This window comes from Diorhabda carinulata, chromosome 9 (assembly GCF_026250575.1).
Source record: "Diorhabda carinulata isolate Delta chromosome 9, icDioCari1.1, whole genome shotgun sequence".
Taxonomy (NCBI): Eukaryota; Metazoa; Arthropoda; class Insecta; order Coleoptera; family Chrysomelidae; genus Diorhabda; species Diorhabda carinulata.
The window spans coordinates 590,236-605,353 of NC_079468.1; the positions used below are offsets into that span (position 1 = coordinate 590,236).

The following is a 15,118-nucleotide window of genomic DNA, read 5'->3' on the forward strand; positions in this document are numbered from 1 at the left end:
TTACTTAGACGCGTTATTGAATCACAGATTAGTCAAGAAATGTTTACATTTTCAATCGAATAATAATGATTTAATGATAAAGAATGTTTTTTATAAAAAATGATTTACATAATGTCTGCGTATTTATTCCAGTAATCGACAAAGATATAAACACGTTATAAAATCGCTTTTTCACTAGTTATCTTACAAGTATATAAAAAACCAGAGGTGGCGTATTAGAATCAGCAAGTCATTATATTTACATGAAATATAAATTGCTTTGTGATAAGGAGAGTTGAATTAAGCAAATTAAATTGAAAAGAATAAGCTTTTATTTGTTGAAATGTAAACGAAATAATAAATCTTAAATTTTACACAATCTGGCAACGACGTATAACCTTGATCCAATAACGCCAACATTAACAAAAACAGCGAAACTAATTATAACCTAAGAGTCACAACAAATATATGATTATTAATAAATTTGTATTTTTCTTTAATGAAAATATAGTATTTCAAAACTTGAAAACAAAGTGTAAAAGGAGCTCTCAAAATAGGTATATTTCAATGTAAAACTATATTTTGCGTTTACCTTATAATATCATAATTGCGACTTATATTTAATACGTAAAACTAGATAAAAACTTTGTTTATCATCTCAAGTAATTTTAATTAAGTGTCAATATACAAAGTCGTCAAATAGAAGTCTTGGATTACTGAAATCACCTATGTCGGTAAGTTTCAATGATTTGTTTGTATTCTAAATCGCAGTTTTCAATATTTTTCAACTTTCAAATCCCCGTTAATAAATTTCTAGTTACTACTTTGCCAATGGTGAAATAAACTGTATTGCACTTTGTACCATTTATTAAAAACAACAAAAAAATCCTTACGACATTGGCAATGACAACGTGTTTTGTTCATTGCATCCGACACACCTACTTTTTTCACTTTCATTACTGTTGATTTCGAGGTTTCTTAACGTGTTGAGTTTATTAACCCGCCGTAACATTCTGCTGAGTAATTGTACGGGGTCCGGTCGATTGATTTAAAACTAATTTAGACATAACTCCAACATTCATAGATAAAAATAAACTGAAGAGGTGAATTTAGATCAAGATTAAAGTTATATCCATGATAATTGTTTATGTTAATAGATAGTTATTAATATTCATAAATGATTTTATTTTTTCTTCTACAAAATAACGCAATGGCTGACGATTATTTTTAAGATATTGCATTTATCGACAAAAAATTATTTAAATCAAAAATCAGGTTTTTCAAATCATACATCTAGTGATGTAATATTTTGTATTGTTACTTTAGATGTTTATAGATAATGTATGCATACCAATAACCGTAGCAATAATATATCATCTTAATTATTGTGTTTTTATCTAGTAGAGATCGAAAAGTAAATAAGCAACGAAATATTCATCATAAAAAAACGGAAAACGTAATTTTTGTAGTACATAACCTCACATATCTCAAAATATTCTTGTGGTAGATTAATACTGACACCATATTTGGATTCTGCGCAAATAATAACACGAAACGTAATTGTATGGAAATCCATATATGTAATACGGTGCCAACAATATTCATTTTCTCTCTCATTCCAGACATTTTATCTATACTGCGCATGCTTGAGAATGCACAGAACCGAGCTGAAATCTCGAAGGATAGAGAACTTTTCACTTAAATCATCACGTGCAAATTGTGACAGTTGTGAAATCTTATTTAACGATCCGTCAAAATATATTGAAACAATTTTTTACTTCCGAGAAACTCTTGACCCATTTTCGAAATAGTAAATAGTGTTCCGGAACAAGGTCGAAACTTTTATCTAAACCACATTTTAAAATATCATTCATTGAAATATAAAGAAAAACAACAATTTATTATAATTTTAGTGAAGTAATATTGATCTAAAAATCATTACAATTTAATACTTATTAAAAATACATCTTTATATAACATTATAACGATTGTGCTTATTGATATTATTTGAAATGACGTAAATCACCTACGCCTCTGGTAAGCGATGTATTTAAATATGTCAAATTTTTAAATATAATCGTCTAAATATAAAAATTGATTAATTCAATATTGAAAAATGTCCTAAAAACAATGATATGTTCACAATATAATAAATATATACGTATAAACAATCGTTATAAGCTAAATGAATAATTTTGTAAATGGCAACATGGTAGTTGTATACATGATTGTCGGATGTGACGTATCCACTTATAATATTTACCTATGCCCTACTTGATCTAAAGCTGTGGATTTTTATTCTGGATCATTGGTTAGACAATCTTTATACAAATGTCATTATTTTATAAACGGCTTTTATGTTTTTAATTTTCAACATTTGTGGTAGACCACTGAAACAAATTTAAGTATACAAAGTGTAAGTGAAATCATCATTTCCGTTCAGGGAAAATAACATTCTAAACGTTGGTAGCCGTGTCGTATCAGTCTTCGGCGTTGTATATTATATTTATATAACATTATAACGATTGTGCTTATTGATATTATTTGAAATGTCGTAAATCACCTACGCCACAGGTAAGCGATGTATTTAATTATGTCAAATTTTCACACATAATCGTCTAAATATAAAAATTGGTTAATTCAATATTGAAAAATGTCCTAAAAACAATGATATGTTCACAATATAATAAATAAATACGTATAAACAATCGATATAATTCATACACGCGTCGTGTTTATTATAAAAAAACAGTTTTTACCGGCAAAAAACGTACACAACTAATAAATTCATAATCGGGATTATTTACATACAAAATATCAACATTCACGCCCCCCTCTAACATACTGTTTACAACCTCCTTATAATATAAAGCATCACACTTGACTTGAATTCCAACATTGTTGTCTAAAAATCGTTTCAAACTTATTTTTATACTGATAATTGGAACTGATCCAATTCATTTATATATGTTTACGAATATTTAATTTACGTTTTAAATAATACTGTGCGGAGGAGATGAATTCTAGTAAATTTTTACGTTTTAACGATTCGGAAACTATTACTTCCGTTTATATTCGTTTCATTGAACCAGATCCAACGAATTATGATACTTTTTTAAACGGAAACGCGGTCGTAGATTTTTTCAAAGGACTAGGACGGATGTTCTATATAGTGAATCCTTCCGAAACTACGTATAATGATCCGCAAGCAGTTCCGCAATTTTTTAAAAACGTAAGTAAATATTAGAATTATTCGAATCTCTTAAAAGCAACCGGATATTCGTTTTCACATAAATCAATTCGAAAGATCGACTGTAGCATCAGAAGAAAATTTCTTCACCGTTATTTTTATATTTATAACGTTATACATAAATAGAATAATAGAAAAAAAAACAATAAACGGTATACGTTGATTTTTCAATTAGCAAACAATACAAAAGTGTAAAAATAATTACGTACTTGACACTACGATTATCCGATATTTATTAGTTCTCACAAATTTCACGTGCTTTAAATATTTATTACACATTTTACACTTTCCTGTGATGTATTTGATATTCGTTAACTAAATGGTGAAGATAAACTAAGGTTATGATAAGTATATCAACAGAATAGGTTTCGCGCCCTACGTAATTTTAGCGGGAAATTTGATATTTATTGTAAAAATAATAAAATAAACAAAATAAGTGGTTTTATTACAAAATGCTAGTAACAATTTCACTAATTTATTATCATTTATGTAATAAATTTTTGGCTATGAAATATATTCATCTCTCCTGTTTTAGTTTTCTAAATAATCGATTTGACATTGACCGGAAATCATTTACACATTTCTATACAGTACTTTCATTTTTTTTCCAGGCATGGCCGTACTTCCTCTTGTTTATGCTTATAGAAAATATAATTCTTTGGATTGAAAACAAACCGATATATAGATTAAATGACAGTTTAACAAGTTTTTCTCATGGTCTTATTCAACATTCAGGAAAGTATGTAACTAACCTTTATTTATTTTTATTTTAGTTCGTATTTAAATCTTCCGGAAATGTTCCGTATTTTATTATAGGAAGTGATCTTCAAGAAAAAAATCTTTAATACGCCGGCTATTTTTAGTTTTACCTTCATATAAGTACTTTCCGTTCCTCGTTATTCTTTAAAGCAATTAACATTACGTGAGGTCAATGATATATAATGTGAGAATAATGTGATTTAATTATGGTTAAACAGTTATCGAAATAACTTTTAAAAATCTAAGAATTAAGTCACGTTGCTAGTTATTATATAATTTCTAACTAACAAATACAATAATAAACAGAAATTATTTAAGATTTCCATAATTTTTTATCATAGAATGAATTTTATATTTATACTGATAAATACATTATAAAATTATTTTAAATCTGACAACGTTGTATAAGTTCTGTTATCTGTCAAATTTAAAAATAATAACAAACATTCGAAAGTCGGTTAACGTAAGGTCAAAAATTATTAATTTTCTACTATTATGTATAATATATTTTATTAATTTGTGTTTTAGGTTAGTTTTTAGAAGTGCGGAAAGTTACGCTTATTTCTATTTATATCAAAATTTTCGTATAATCGATTTACCTTGGAATAATCCGGTGACTTGGTATTTAGCTGCTATAGGAGTTGATTTTTGTTATTATTGGGTTCATAGAGCATGTCATGGTTAGTATTATATTAATTTCGAATTCACCAAATTTGATATAAATACGAATATAATTTACAGAAGTACATATTTTATGGGCACAGCATCAAGTACACCACAGTTCTGAAGAATTCAATTTAGCCGTTGGTCTGAGACAATCAATTTTCCAGGGATGGTGTGGCTTCGTAAGTTTTTATATTCATATAAATTAGTATAATTTTAAATATTTTTTTGTTTTTTCTTTTTCAGTTGTTCTATTTACCATTAGCTTTCGTTATCCCACCAGCTCATTTTGTAACACATCAACAATTCAACCTCTTGTATCAATTTTGGATTCATTCTAAGACTATTACTACTCTTGGGCCATTGGAGTACTTATTCAATACTCCTCAACATCACAGAGTACATCATGGTGAGTACTCGCTATTATTTACGTTATTAAAGTCCTACAATGATTTATTTTTTTATAATATATAAGGAAAAATATGAAATTTTTAGTTTATACAGAGTAACGATGTTATTAGGTCATCTTGTACTTATCTGGGAACAAATAATAAAACATTCTTATCTGTAATGCGAGTAATAAAAAATATTTTATACGAGATAAAACTTTTCCTTCATTCTAATAATAAAATATTTATTTTTATTACTGATTACTACAAAAAAGTTTTAAAGAAAAATTACATACAATCATTTTTTTACTTGAAATATTAATTATTTAATTGTGTGAGGTTTTCCATTGTTTTAATGTTTAAATAACTATTACTACCCGACATTTCATCCCCTCGAGCGATTTAATCTTAAAAAGTTGCTCCCACTGATTGCGCCGAGGCATCTGACTACTTTTAAAGAAATTTATTGATTGTTTGTTTATAGGAAGTAATATTTACTGTTTGGATAAAAACTACGGTGGTGTGTTGATCATTTGGGATCGTTTGTTCGGGACTTTTGCTAGCGAGAAGAAGGACGAAGAAATTATTTATGGTCTCGTCTTTAATCAGCCATCTTTTAATCCGTTACATTTACAAGTGAGTTTTTTGTTATTTTTTATTGAAGATTTTTTATTATTGATTTTTTTTTTCAGACTTTCTACACTGAATATGTTATTCAGAGATTTAACGCAATGACTACTTTGAAGGAGAAGCTCGCCGCTTTATTTTATGGTCCGAGTTGGCAACCAGGCAAACCTCGATTAGGTTTAGAAGAAGATAAAGTGAAGGTAAGTTTCCATAAATTGTTCGTAGGGTATAATGAAATCGAAATTCTTTCCATATATTTGTTTTTGATAGTTTTTTTATTATATCATCGCTTAAATTCTTCGCAGGTGACTAAAAGAGAAAAATACGACGTCCAGTTACCGTTATGGTGCAACGTTTATCTGTTTATACACTTTTGTTTGGTAGTATACGGATACCAACAACTGGCAACTCTGCATTTGGTAAGTAATAATCAAATCTCATGTCTTAGATTCTTTTTCTGTTCCTATATTCTTTTAAATCTTTTTTTTTATTCGTTGTTTTCTCTTTCTAGGTCCTGTTTTCTCTTCTTAGACTCTTTTAGATCCTTCTTTCTCTTCCTAGATTATTTTGGGTCTTATTTTCTTACTTTTCAAATCCTGTCTTATTAACTACTATTCCAGATACTCTTTTCTCTCTTTCAGTTACCGTTTATCTTTTCCTAAACTATTTTAGATCCTGTTTACTTTTCCATGATTTAATTTTATTATTGTTTCTATCCCAATCCCTTCATTTACTTTTTCCAGAACATATTATTTCCCTTATAACAGATAATTTTTTCTCCCTTTTGATCTTTTTTTCTCTTTCAAATCTATTATATCATCTTTTCTCTATTTGGACTTTTTTACATCCTATTTTATCTTCCTATGCTATTTTATGTTTCCTTTTCTCATTCTAGATCCTTTCACCTTATTCAAAACTATTTCATAATCCGTTTTCTCTCTTTTAGAAACTGTTTATCTTTTCCTACTCTCGTTCTCCCTTTTAATCTTGTATTTTCTTTTTGGACTTTTTTAGATGTTTTTTCTCACCTTTAGATCCTGTGTTGTCTCTTTTAGATTTTAGTTTGGTTTCTCAGTATTTTTTAGCTTCTTTCTCTCTTCATTAACTTTTTTATATTGTGTTTTCTCTTTCTGAATAAATGGGAGGTTCTGTTTTCTCTTTTAAGTTCCCTTTCTTTTAGATCCTGTTTTCTCTCTTTTAGATTATATTTAGCCTCTTTCAGATTATGTTTTCTTTTTCTAGTACCTTTTACATACTATTTACTATCTTTTAAGCCATTGTCTCTATTCGTAGATAGTTTTAGATCCTGTTTTGTGTCTTTTAGATCTTATTTGATCTCTTCCATGTGTTGATTTCTTTTTCTGATACCTTTTCCATCCCGTTTTCTACCTTACAGATCAAGGTTCTCACTTTCAAATTGTTTTAGATCCTATTTTGTTCCTTTTAGATTATATTTTACCTCTTTCAGTTACTGTTTTGTTTCTAGTCCCTTTTACATCCTATTTACTACCTTTTAAACCATTATCTCTTTTTGTAGATAGTTTTAGATCCTGTTTTGTGTCTTTCAGATCCTATTTGATCTCTTCAAGGTCTTGATTTCTTTTTCGAGTACCTTTTCCATTCTGTTTTCTACCTTTCAGATCCAGATTCTTACTTACAAATTGTTTTAGATCCTGTTTTATACCTTTTCGATTATATTTAATCTCTTTCAGATCCTGTTTTCTTTTTCTAGTATCTTTTACATTCTATTTACTATCTTTTAAACCATTGTCTCTTTTCGTAGATAGTTTTGCGTCTTTTAGATCCTATTTGATCTCTTCCAAGTCCTGATTTCGTTTTCAAGATCCTTTTCCATCTTGTTTTCTACCTTACAGATCCAGGCTCTTACTTCCAAATTGTTTTAGGTCCTATTTTGTCGTCCCTTTTAGATTATATTTCACCTTTTACAGGTCCTGTTTTCTTTTTCTAGTACCTTTTAAATAATAATTACTATTTCTTAAACCACGGTTTCTTTTTCACGATAGTTTTGTGTCTTTTAGATCCTATTGGATCTGTTTTATACCTTTCACATCTAGTTTCTTTTTTCGAAATTGTTTTAGATTCCGTTTTGTGTCCTTTAGATCCTGTTCCCATTTTATAGGTTATTTTAAATCTTATTTCCTTGTTCTAGATTATTTTAGATCATTTTTTCATGTTTCAAAGCTTGATCTGTTTTTCCAGTATCTTTTACATTCTGTTTCCTACCTCCTATATTTCTCTCTACATTTTTTATTTTATCATTTTGTTTGTTTATTTTCTTACAGAACCTCAATCCGTTGACAGTTCTTTCGTTCGTGATTTACATAATCGCGTCTCTGACGACGATCGGTATGCTGTTCGATAACCGTCCTTACGCATGCGTTTTCGAACTGCTACGTTGCATGCTTTTGGTCACGGCTATACAACGCGTGAACTTTTCAAAAATCGACGACAATTTATTAACCAGCATCGAAGTTTTCTTTTTGATATCGGCGATTTTTTGGTTCCTTCAAAGCATCAAAGTCCTTCAAGTTTTGAAAATAAAAACGAAATGATTGTTTGTTTTTTTTTTATTTTTTAACGGAATATTGTTATAGTTCGACTGATATTTATTGTGTGATAACAACGGCGGTTCATTGAAAGAAAAGTATTTACAAAAACGTACCATTTTGTTTTTTTATCGAATCGTTGTTGAATTTTAGTGATAGTATGCCAAAATGTACTTAATATTTATTGTTAATATATTTATTCAAATTTTTGTACTGGTTTTATTCATTGACCTTCTAACATTTCTTAGAATTTTTTTTCGAATTTCATTAAATTTCTATCGCTTTCAAAATCAGTGTTACAAGTTTTCTCTGGATTTGAATTTCGCGCCTCATTTGAATCATTCGTGTACTGTCAAATGGTAATAAACATCGTTGCCACGTTTATATAGATGTATTTAATACTCTGATATTTTCATATTGTCGTCGAGTTGAATTGAGATATTGCCGAAATGAAAAAAAAACAAATTTCGGAAAAAAATTTAGAATAAAAATAATCATATTAATTATATAAAGTTTTTTAATGGATTTTTCTCAAAACTTTTATTATTGTGATAATCAGCGTTACAAGTTGTCTCTGGATTCGAATTTCGCGCCTGATTTGAATCATCGTGTACTGTGAAATGCTAGTAAATATTGTTGCCACGTTTATATAGATGTATTTAATACTCTGATATTTTCATATTGTCGTCGAGTTGAATTGAGATATTGCCGAAATGAAAAAAAAACAAATTTCGGAAAAAAATTTAGAATAAAAATAATCATATTAATTATATAAAGTTTTTTAATGGATTTTTCTCAAAACTTTTATTATTGTGATAATCAGCGTTACAAGTTGTCTCTGGATTCGAATTTCGCGCCTGATTTGAATCATCGTATACTGTGAAATGCTAGTAAACATTGTTGCCACGTTTATATAGATGTATTTAATACTCTGATATTTTCATATTGTCGTCGAGTTGAATTGAGATATTGCCGAAATGAAAAAAAAAACAAATTTCGGAAAAAATTTAGAATAAAAATAATCATATTAATTATATAAAGTTTTTTAATGGATTTTTCTCAAAACTTTTATTATTGTGATAATCAGCGTTACAAGTTGTCTCTGGATTCGAATTTCGCGCCTGATTTGAATCATCGTGTACTGTGAAATGCTAGTAAACGTTGTTGCCACGTTTATATAGATGTATTTAATACTCTGATATTTTCATATTGTCGTCGAGTTGAATTGAGATATTGCCGAAATGAAAAAATAAACAAATTTCGCAAAAAAATTTAGAATAGATTCAATTATAAAACGTTTTTTCATATTTTGTTTTATTTCTAAATATTTATTGCTGTGAGAATCAGCGATACAAGTTTTCTTTGGATTCAAATTTCGCGCCTGATTTGAAACAGTTGTATACTGTCAAATGCTTGTATACACTGTTGCCACGCTTAAATATTTATACCTAATATTTGATATTTTCCTATAACTGTAGTTGAAATGAGGTATTGAGGTATAAAAAACATATTTATGTATAACATAATATATTATCCACTATTATGAATTAATACAAATATAATAAACACTTAAAAATATCATATACGGATTTGAAAAAATAATTAAAATCGTAATAAAATATTAACAAAATATCATATGGATGAAATTTTTTAAAAAATTTGCATCAACAGACTTCGTATTCAAAATATGTATATATAATAATTGTTATTATTTTTTCTTTAATTAATTTTTATTTACCATATACTGTCAAGCGGTTCTTGATAGCTACTAAACTATTTTCTATAAAAAAAAACTGTCCAAATAACAAGAAGTTTCATTAATGCCACTTTTAACTACCCTTAAAAAATTTAGTTAGATGAAACCATCAATACAAACACTAGATCAACCTAATGGTACCTAAGGGATGATTCACAAGCGCAGTACTGGAAAGCCGTCTGAAGTACTGCTTTAGAAGCAGTACTACAGAATTCTTCATAAATATTATAACCTCAAAAATCATTCTCCGATTGAAGGTCTGTTTTGGAAGGAACTGGACATCCTGAATTGTATATACTGAAAACTGGATGAAATATCCAGATTGTTAATGAAATACAAGTAACATTAAAAACAAAAAGAAGAAAATGAAGGGGGTTTCGTGGTTATTGCTGAGTACCTGGACGTTATGAAGAAGATACCGAAGAGGCAGTTGGTGTTACCACCGATAGAGTTTTTAAAAGATGTGATTTGGTCAAAGATCAATCAATAAGATTCATGCAAACTTTTGGAGTGATGACTGGACATTGTACTGTTAGCACAAGGCTTCAAAAAAATATTTCAAAGAATTTAAGAAGAAGGTAACAGAGTTAAATTATCTGGGACTCTGGGTTGTGCGAAGACTGGATAGAAAAAGCAAGAAGCTCCATGAACTTTGACCTCAAACTCAAAATAAGTTTCAAAAAATGGTATAGAATGCTGGACACCATGAATAAATTGGGATCTACCGAAGAATTTTGAGAGTTCAAGTGAAACCCAAGAAGAAATTCTGAGGAAACTAAGAGGAGAACGTGCATCGGCGTTAGGATTTGCTTCAACTTTTGATGGAGAGAAGAATGGAATTGGACAGAAAGAAGATGTCGTGGATCCATAATATTTAAAATTGGACATGGATAAGAACCACAAGAGAATTGATTCATACCATTAGAGACAGGATAAAATGGTTAGAATGATGGGAAACATAACCTAAAAGAAGGGATTAGGTAGTTAATTAAGTTTAGAATAATGGATAACCGTATAAACCAGGATCAACCTGTGTCGTGATTGGGTTAATTAAGAGATGTTTCCATTGTTAAATGTTAATGAAACACCTTGTATTATTGAAAAAGTGTTTAATAGACAGGTAGTACCAAAGCCCCACGTTTAACACCGAATTTTAAGCTTCTTCTACGCAGTTTTTTGAATTAAGTAAAATTTGCGTTGATCACAACCAAATTTGTTTCTATTGGAACCTTATAATTATTATACTGTACACGAAAAATCAAAAACTTACACAAAAATACAAAAAATGAAATTCGAAAAAGTGTTTTACTTTATTTTTGGTATTATTCGGTCGAATTTAATCGATTTTATCTGGTCTTTCGAGCCTTGTAGTTAAAATCCGGCTCGAAGGACCAGTTTTAGTGAAAAGTGTATTTAAAGGGAAGCGAATCGTAATTTTTTCGAAAAATACTTATTGAAAATGTAGAGGTGCAACATAACCAACGATTTCCATTAGTTTTTATGATCCTTTTTTATTTTAATCGTAATTATTGTTAATTTTGTATAAAAAAAAATAAACAAACATGCAAATTTACTTACCTATTTCGTTTTCACTCTTACTCCTTTTAATCTGTTGTAGTTTTGTGTAAGTTTTCCGGTTTTTTTTTGTTAAAAAAATCTACGGGGGCAGTGTATAAAGTTCATACATTTTTGTTTATTAATCTTGTGCAATTTTCTAAATCAGACGTTTCCTATTTTTGCAACCGTAACCGGATGTTCAAATACATTTTTTTTTTCAATTTTTATTTGCAGATGACTGAAATTTTATTTAAAAAAAACTAAAATACAAAAAAAGTTGAAGATTGCTTTGAAATATTATTTAAAAAAAAACACGATTGAAATAGATACAGATGTGTAATTAATATGAGGGTGCTCGAGAAGTATGTGCTAAAAAAATCGACAGTGAGATACGAGGGGTATTTAAAAAGATTATAGTACAAAATTAAATCAATGAAAATGATGAGTTAAAATACTGTGTGTAGAAAAAGTCCCAATATACTTGATTATTTCGAAAATATAATCTGCATAAAAGTTATGTATCAATGGAAATTTTGTAATTATATAGGGTGGTTCAAAAAGTTTTTTTTTAATTCGATTTACAGGGTATTATATTATTAGTAGTTTTAATGTCAATTAATGACAGATTATGTTGATTCAAAGATCCATTCGACGTAATTGGAAAAAATTAACATTCTAGAACGTTGTAGAAACTTCTAGATAGTTTTTTCGACTGTATACGTCGATTTATATCGCTCTGGTACATTTTTGTTATTCCAAATCGTTTTACACTATATTAGATTTTTTTAAATCGTTTGATGTTGTTTCGTATTATTCTAGGTCGTTTTAGAAACGATTCAGTACATTTTTTGAATATTTTGGATCGTTCTGGTTCGTTTTAGATACCTAATTCATCAATCTGGATCATTCTAGAACGTTGTAGAAACTTCCAGATCGTTTTTTGAACTGTATACGTCGATTTATATCGTTCTGGTACATTTTTATGTTATTCCAAATCGTTTTAGACTATATTAGATTTTTTCAAATCGTTTGAGGTTGTTTCGTATTATTCTAGGTCGTTTTAGAAACGATTCAGTACATTTTTGGAATATTTGGGATCGTTCTGGTTCGTTTTGAGGACCTAATTCATCAATCTGGATCATTCTAGAACGTTGTAGAAACTTCCAGATCGTTTTTTCAACTGTATAAGTCGATTTATATCGTCCTGGTACATTTTTGTTATTCCAAATCGTTTTACACTATATTAGATTTTTTTAAATCGTTTGATGTTGTTTCGTATTATTCTAGGTCGTTTTAGAAACGATTCAGTACATTTTTGGAATATTTGGGATCGTTCTGGTTCGTTTTGAGGACCTAATTCATCAATCTGGATCATTCTAGAACGTTGTAGAAACTTCCAGATCGTTTTTTCAACTGTATAAGTCGATTTATATCGTCCTGGTACATTTTTGTTATTCCAAATCGTTTTACACTATATTAGATTTTTTTAAATCGTTTGATGTTGTTTCGTATTATTCTAGGTCGTTTTAGAAACGATTCAGTACATTTTTGGAATATTTGGGATCGTTCTGGTTCGTTTTGAGGACCTAATTCATCAATCTGGATCATTCTAGAACGTTGTAGAAACTTCTAGATCGTTTTTAGAATTGTATACGTCGATTTATATCGTCCTGGTACATTTTTGTTATTCCAAATCGTTTTACACTATATTAGATTTTTTTAAATCGTTTGATGTTGTTTCGTATTATTCTAGGTCGTTTTAGAAACGATTCAGTACATTTTTTGAATATTTTGGATCGTTCTGGTTCGTTTTAGATACCTAATTCATCAATCTGGATCATTCTAGAACGTTGTAGAAACTTCCAGATCGTTTTTTGAACTGTATACGTCGATTTATATCGTTCTGGTACATTTTTATGTTATTCCAAATCGTTTTAGACTATATTAGATTTTTTCAAATCGTTTGAGGTTGTTTCGTATTATTCTAGGTCGTTTTAGAAACGATTCAGTACATTTTTGGAATATTTGGGATCGTTCTGGTTCGTTTTGAGGACCTAATTCATCAATCTGGATCATTCTAGAACGTTGTAGAAACTTCCAGATCGTTTTTTCAACTGTATAAGTCGATTTATATCGTCCTGGTACATTTTTGTTATTCCAAATCGTTTTACACTATATTAGATTTTTTTAAATCGTTTGATGTTGTTTCGTATTATTCTAGGTCGTTTTAGAAACGATTCAGTACATTTTTGGAATATTTGGGATCGTTCTGGTTCGTTTTGAGGACCTAATTCATCAATCTGGATCATTCTAGAACGTTGTAGAAACTTCCAGATCGTTTTTTCAACTGTATAAGTCGATTTATATCGTCCTGGTACATTTTTGTTATTCCAAATCGTTTTACACTATATTAGATTTTTTTAAATCGTTTGATGTTGTTTCGTATTATTCTAGGTCGTTTTAGAAACGATTCAGTACATTTTTGGAATATTTGGGATCGTTCTGGTTCGTTTTGAGGACCTAATTCATCAATCTGGATCATTCTAGAACGTTGTAGAAACTTCTAGATCGTTTTTAGAATTGTATACGTCGATTTATATCGTCCTGGTACATTTTTGTTATTCCAAATCGTTTTACACTATATTAGATTTTTTCAAATCGTTTGAGGTTGTTTCGTATTATTCTAGGTCGTTTTAGAAACGATTCAGTACATTTTTGGAATATTTGGGATCGTTCTGGTTCGTTTTGAGGACCTAATTCATCAATCTGGATCATTCTAGAACGTTGTAGAAACTTCCAGATCGTTTTTTCAACTGTATAAGTCGATTTATATCGTCCTGGTACATTTTTGTTATTCCAAATCGTTTTACACTATATTAGATTTTTTTAAATCGTTTGATGTTGTTTCGTATTATTCTAGGTCGTTTTAGAAACGATTCAGTACATTTTTGGAATATTTGGGATCGTTCTGGTTCGTTTTGAGGACCTAATTCATCAATCTGGATCATTCTAGAACGTTGTAGAAACTTCCAGATCGTTTTTTCAACTGTATAAGTCGATTTATATCGTCCTGGTACATTTTTGTTATTCCAAATCGTTTTACACTATATTAGATTTTTTTAAATCGTTTGATGTTGTTTCGTATTATTCTAGGTCGTTTTAGAAACGATTCAGTACATTTTTGGAATATTTGGGATCGTTCTGGTTCGTTTTGAGGACCTAATTCATCAATCTGGATCATTCTAGAACGTTGTAGAAACTTCTAGATCGTTTTTAGAATTGTATACGTCGATTTATATCGTCCTGGTACATTTTTGTTATTCCAAATCGTTTTACACTATATTAGATTTTTTTAAATCGTTTGATGTTGTTTCGTATTATTCTAGGTCGTTTTAGAAACGATTCAGTACATTTTTGGAATATTTGGGATCGTTCTGGTTCGTTTTGGGGACCTAATTCATCAATCTGAATCATTCTAGAACGTTGAAGAAACTTCTAGATCGTTTTTTCAACTGTATAAGTCGATTTATATCGTTCTGGTACATTTTTGTTATTCCCAATCGTTTTACAC

At 29.1% G+C, this 15,118-nt stretch overlaps 1 protein-coding gene and 1 long non-coding RNA gene across 5 annotated transcripts; both read left to right on the forward strand.

Annotated features, from left to right (window-relative positions):
• The first annotated feature begins 355 nt into the window (after positions 1-355).
• Positions 356-8,443, forward strand: LOC130898279 (alkylglycerol monooxygenase-like). 4 transcript variants are annotated; one of them, XM_057807456.1, is made up of 9 exons: positions 356-713; positions 3,841-3,968; positions 4,517-4,668; positions 4,730-4,833; positions 4,898-5,060; positions 5,525-5,676; positions 5,733-5,867; positions 5,973-6,086; positions 7,971-8,443. In XM_057807456.1, the coding sequence occupies exons 1-9, from the start codon at positions 708-710 to the stop codon at positions 8,238-8,240; spliced, it is 1,224 nt and encodes a 407-aa protein (XP_057663439.1). In that variant the 5' UTR covers positions 356-707; the 3' UTR covers positions 8,241-8,443. The 4 variants fall into 4 exon arrangements, with proteins under 4 accessions (XP_057663439.1, XP_057663442.1, XP_057663441.1 ...); XM_057807459.1 differs by having other exon boundaries at positions 356-536; XM_057807458.1 differs by lacking the exon at positions 356-713 and adding an exon at positions 1,984-2,553.
• A 3,843-nt stretch (positions 8,444-12,286) lies between these two features.
• Positions 12,287-13,609, forward strand: LOC130898063 (uncharacterized). Its single transcript, XR_009059828.1, has 3 exons — positions 12,287-12,346; positions 12,582-13,280; positions 13,516-13,609. It is a non-coding gene; the product is annotated as an uncharacterized LOC130898063 (long non-coding RNA).
• Positions 13,610-15,118: the final 1,509 nt, after the last annotated feature.

What these genes read in the sequence shown, in the direction of transcription:
- LOC130898279 (XM_057807455.1), top strand. Translation starts at nt 2,996, where the DNA reads ATGAATTCTAGTAAATTTTTACGTTTTAACGATTCGGAAACTATTACT. An exon ending in GGTTCATAGAGCATGTCATG is followed by an intron (nt 4,669 to 4,729) that starts GTTAGTATTATA and finishes TATAATTTACAG; the next exon opens with AAGTACATATTTTATGGGCA. An exon ending in TTAATCCGTTACATTTACAA is followed by an intron (nt 5,677 to 5,732) that starts GTGAGTTTTTTG and finishes TTTTTTTTTCAG; the next exon opens with ACTTTCTACACTGAATATGT.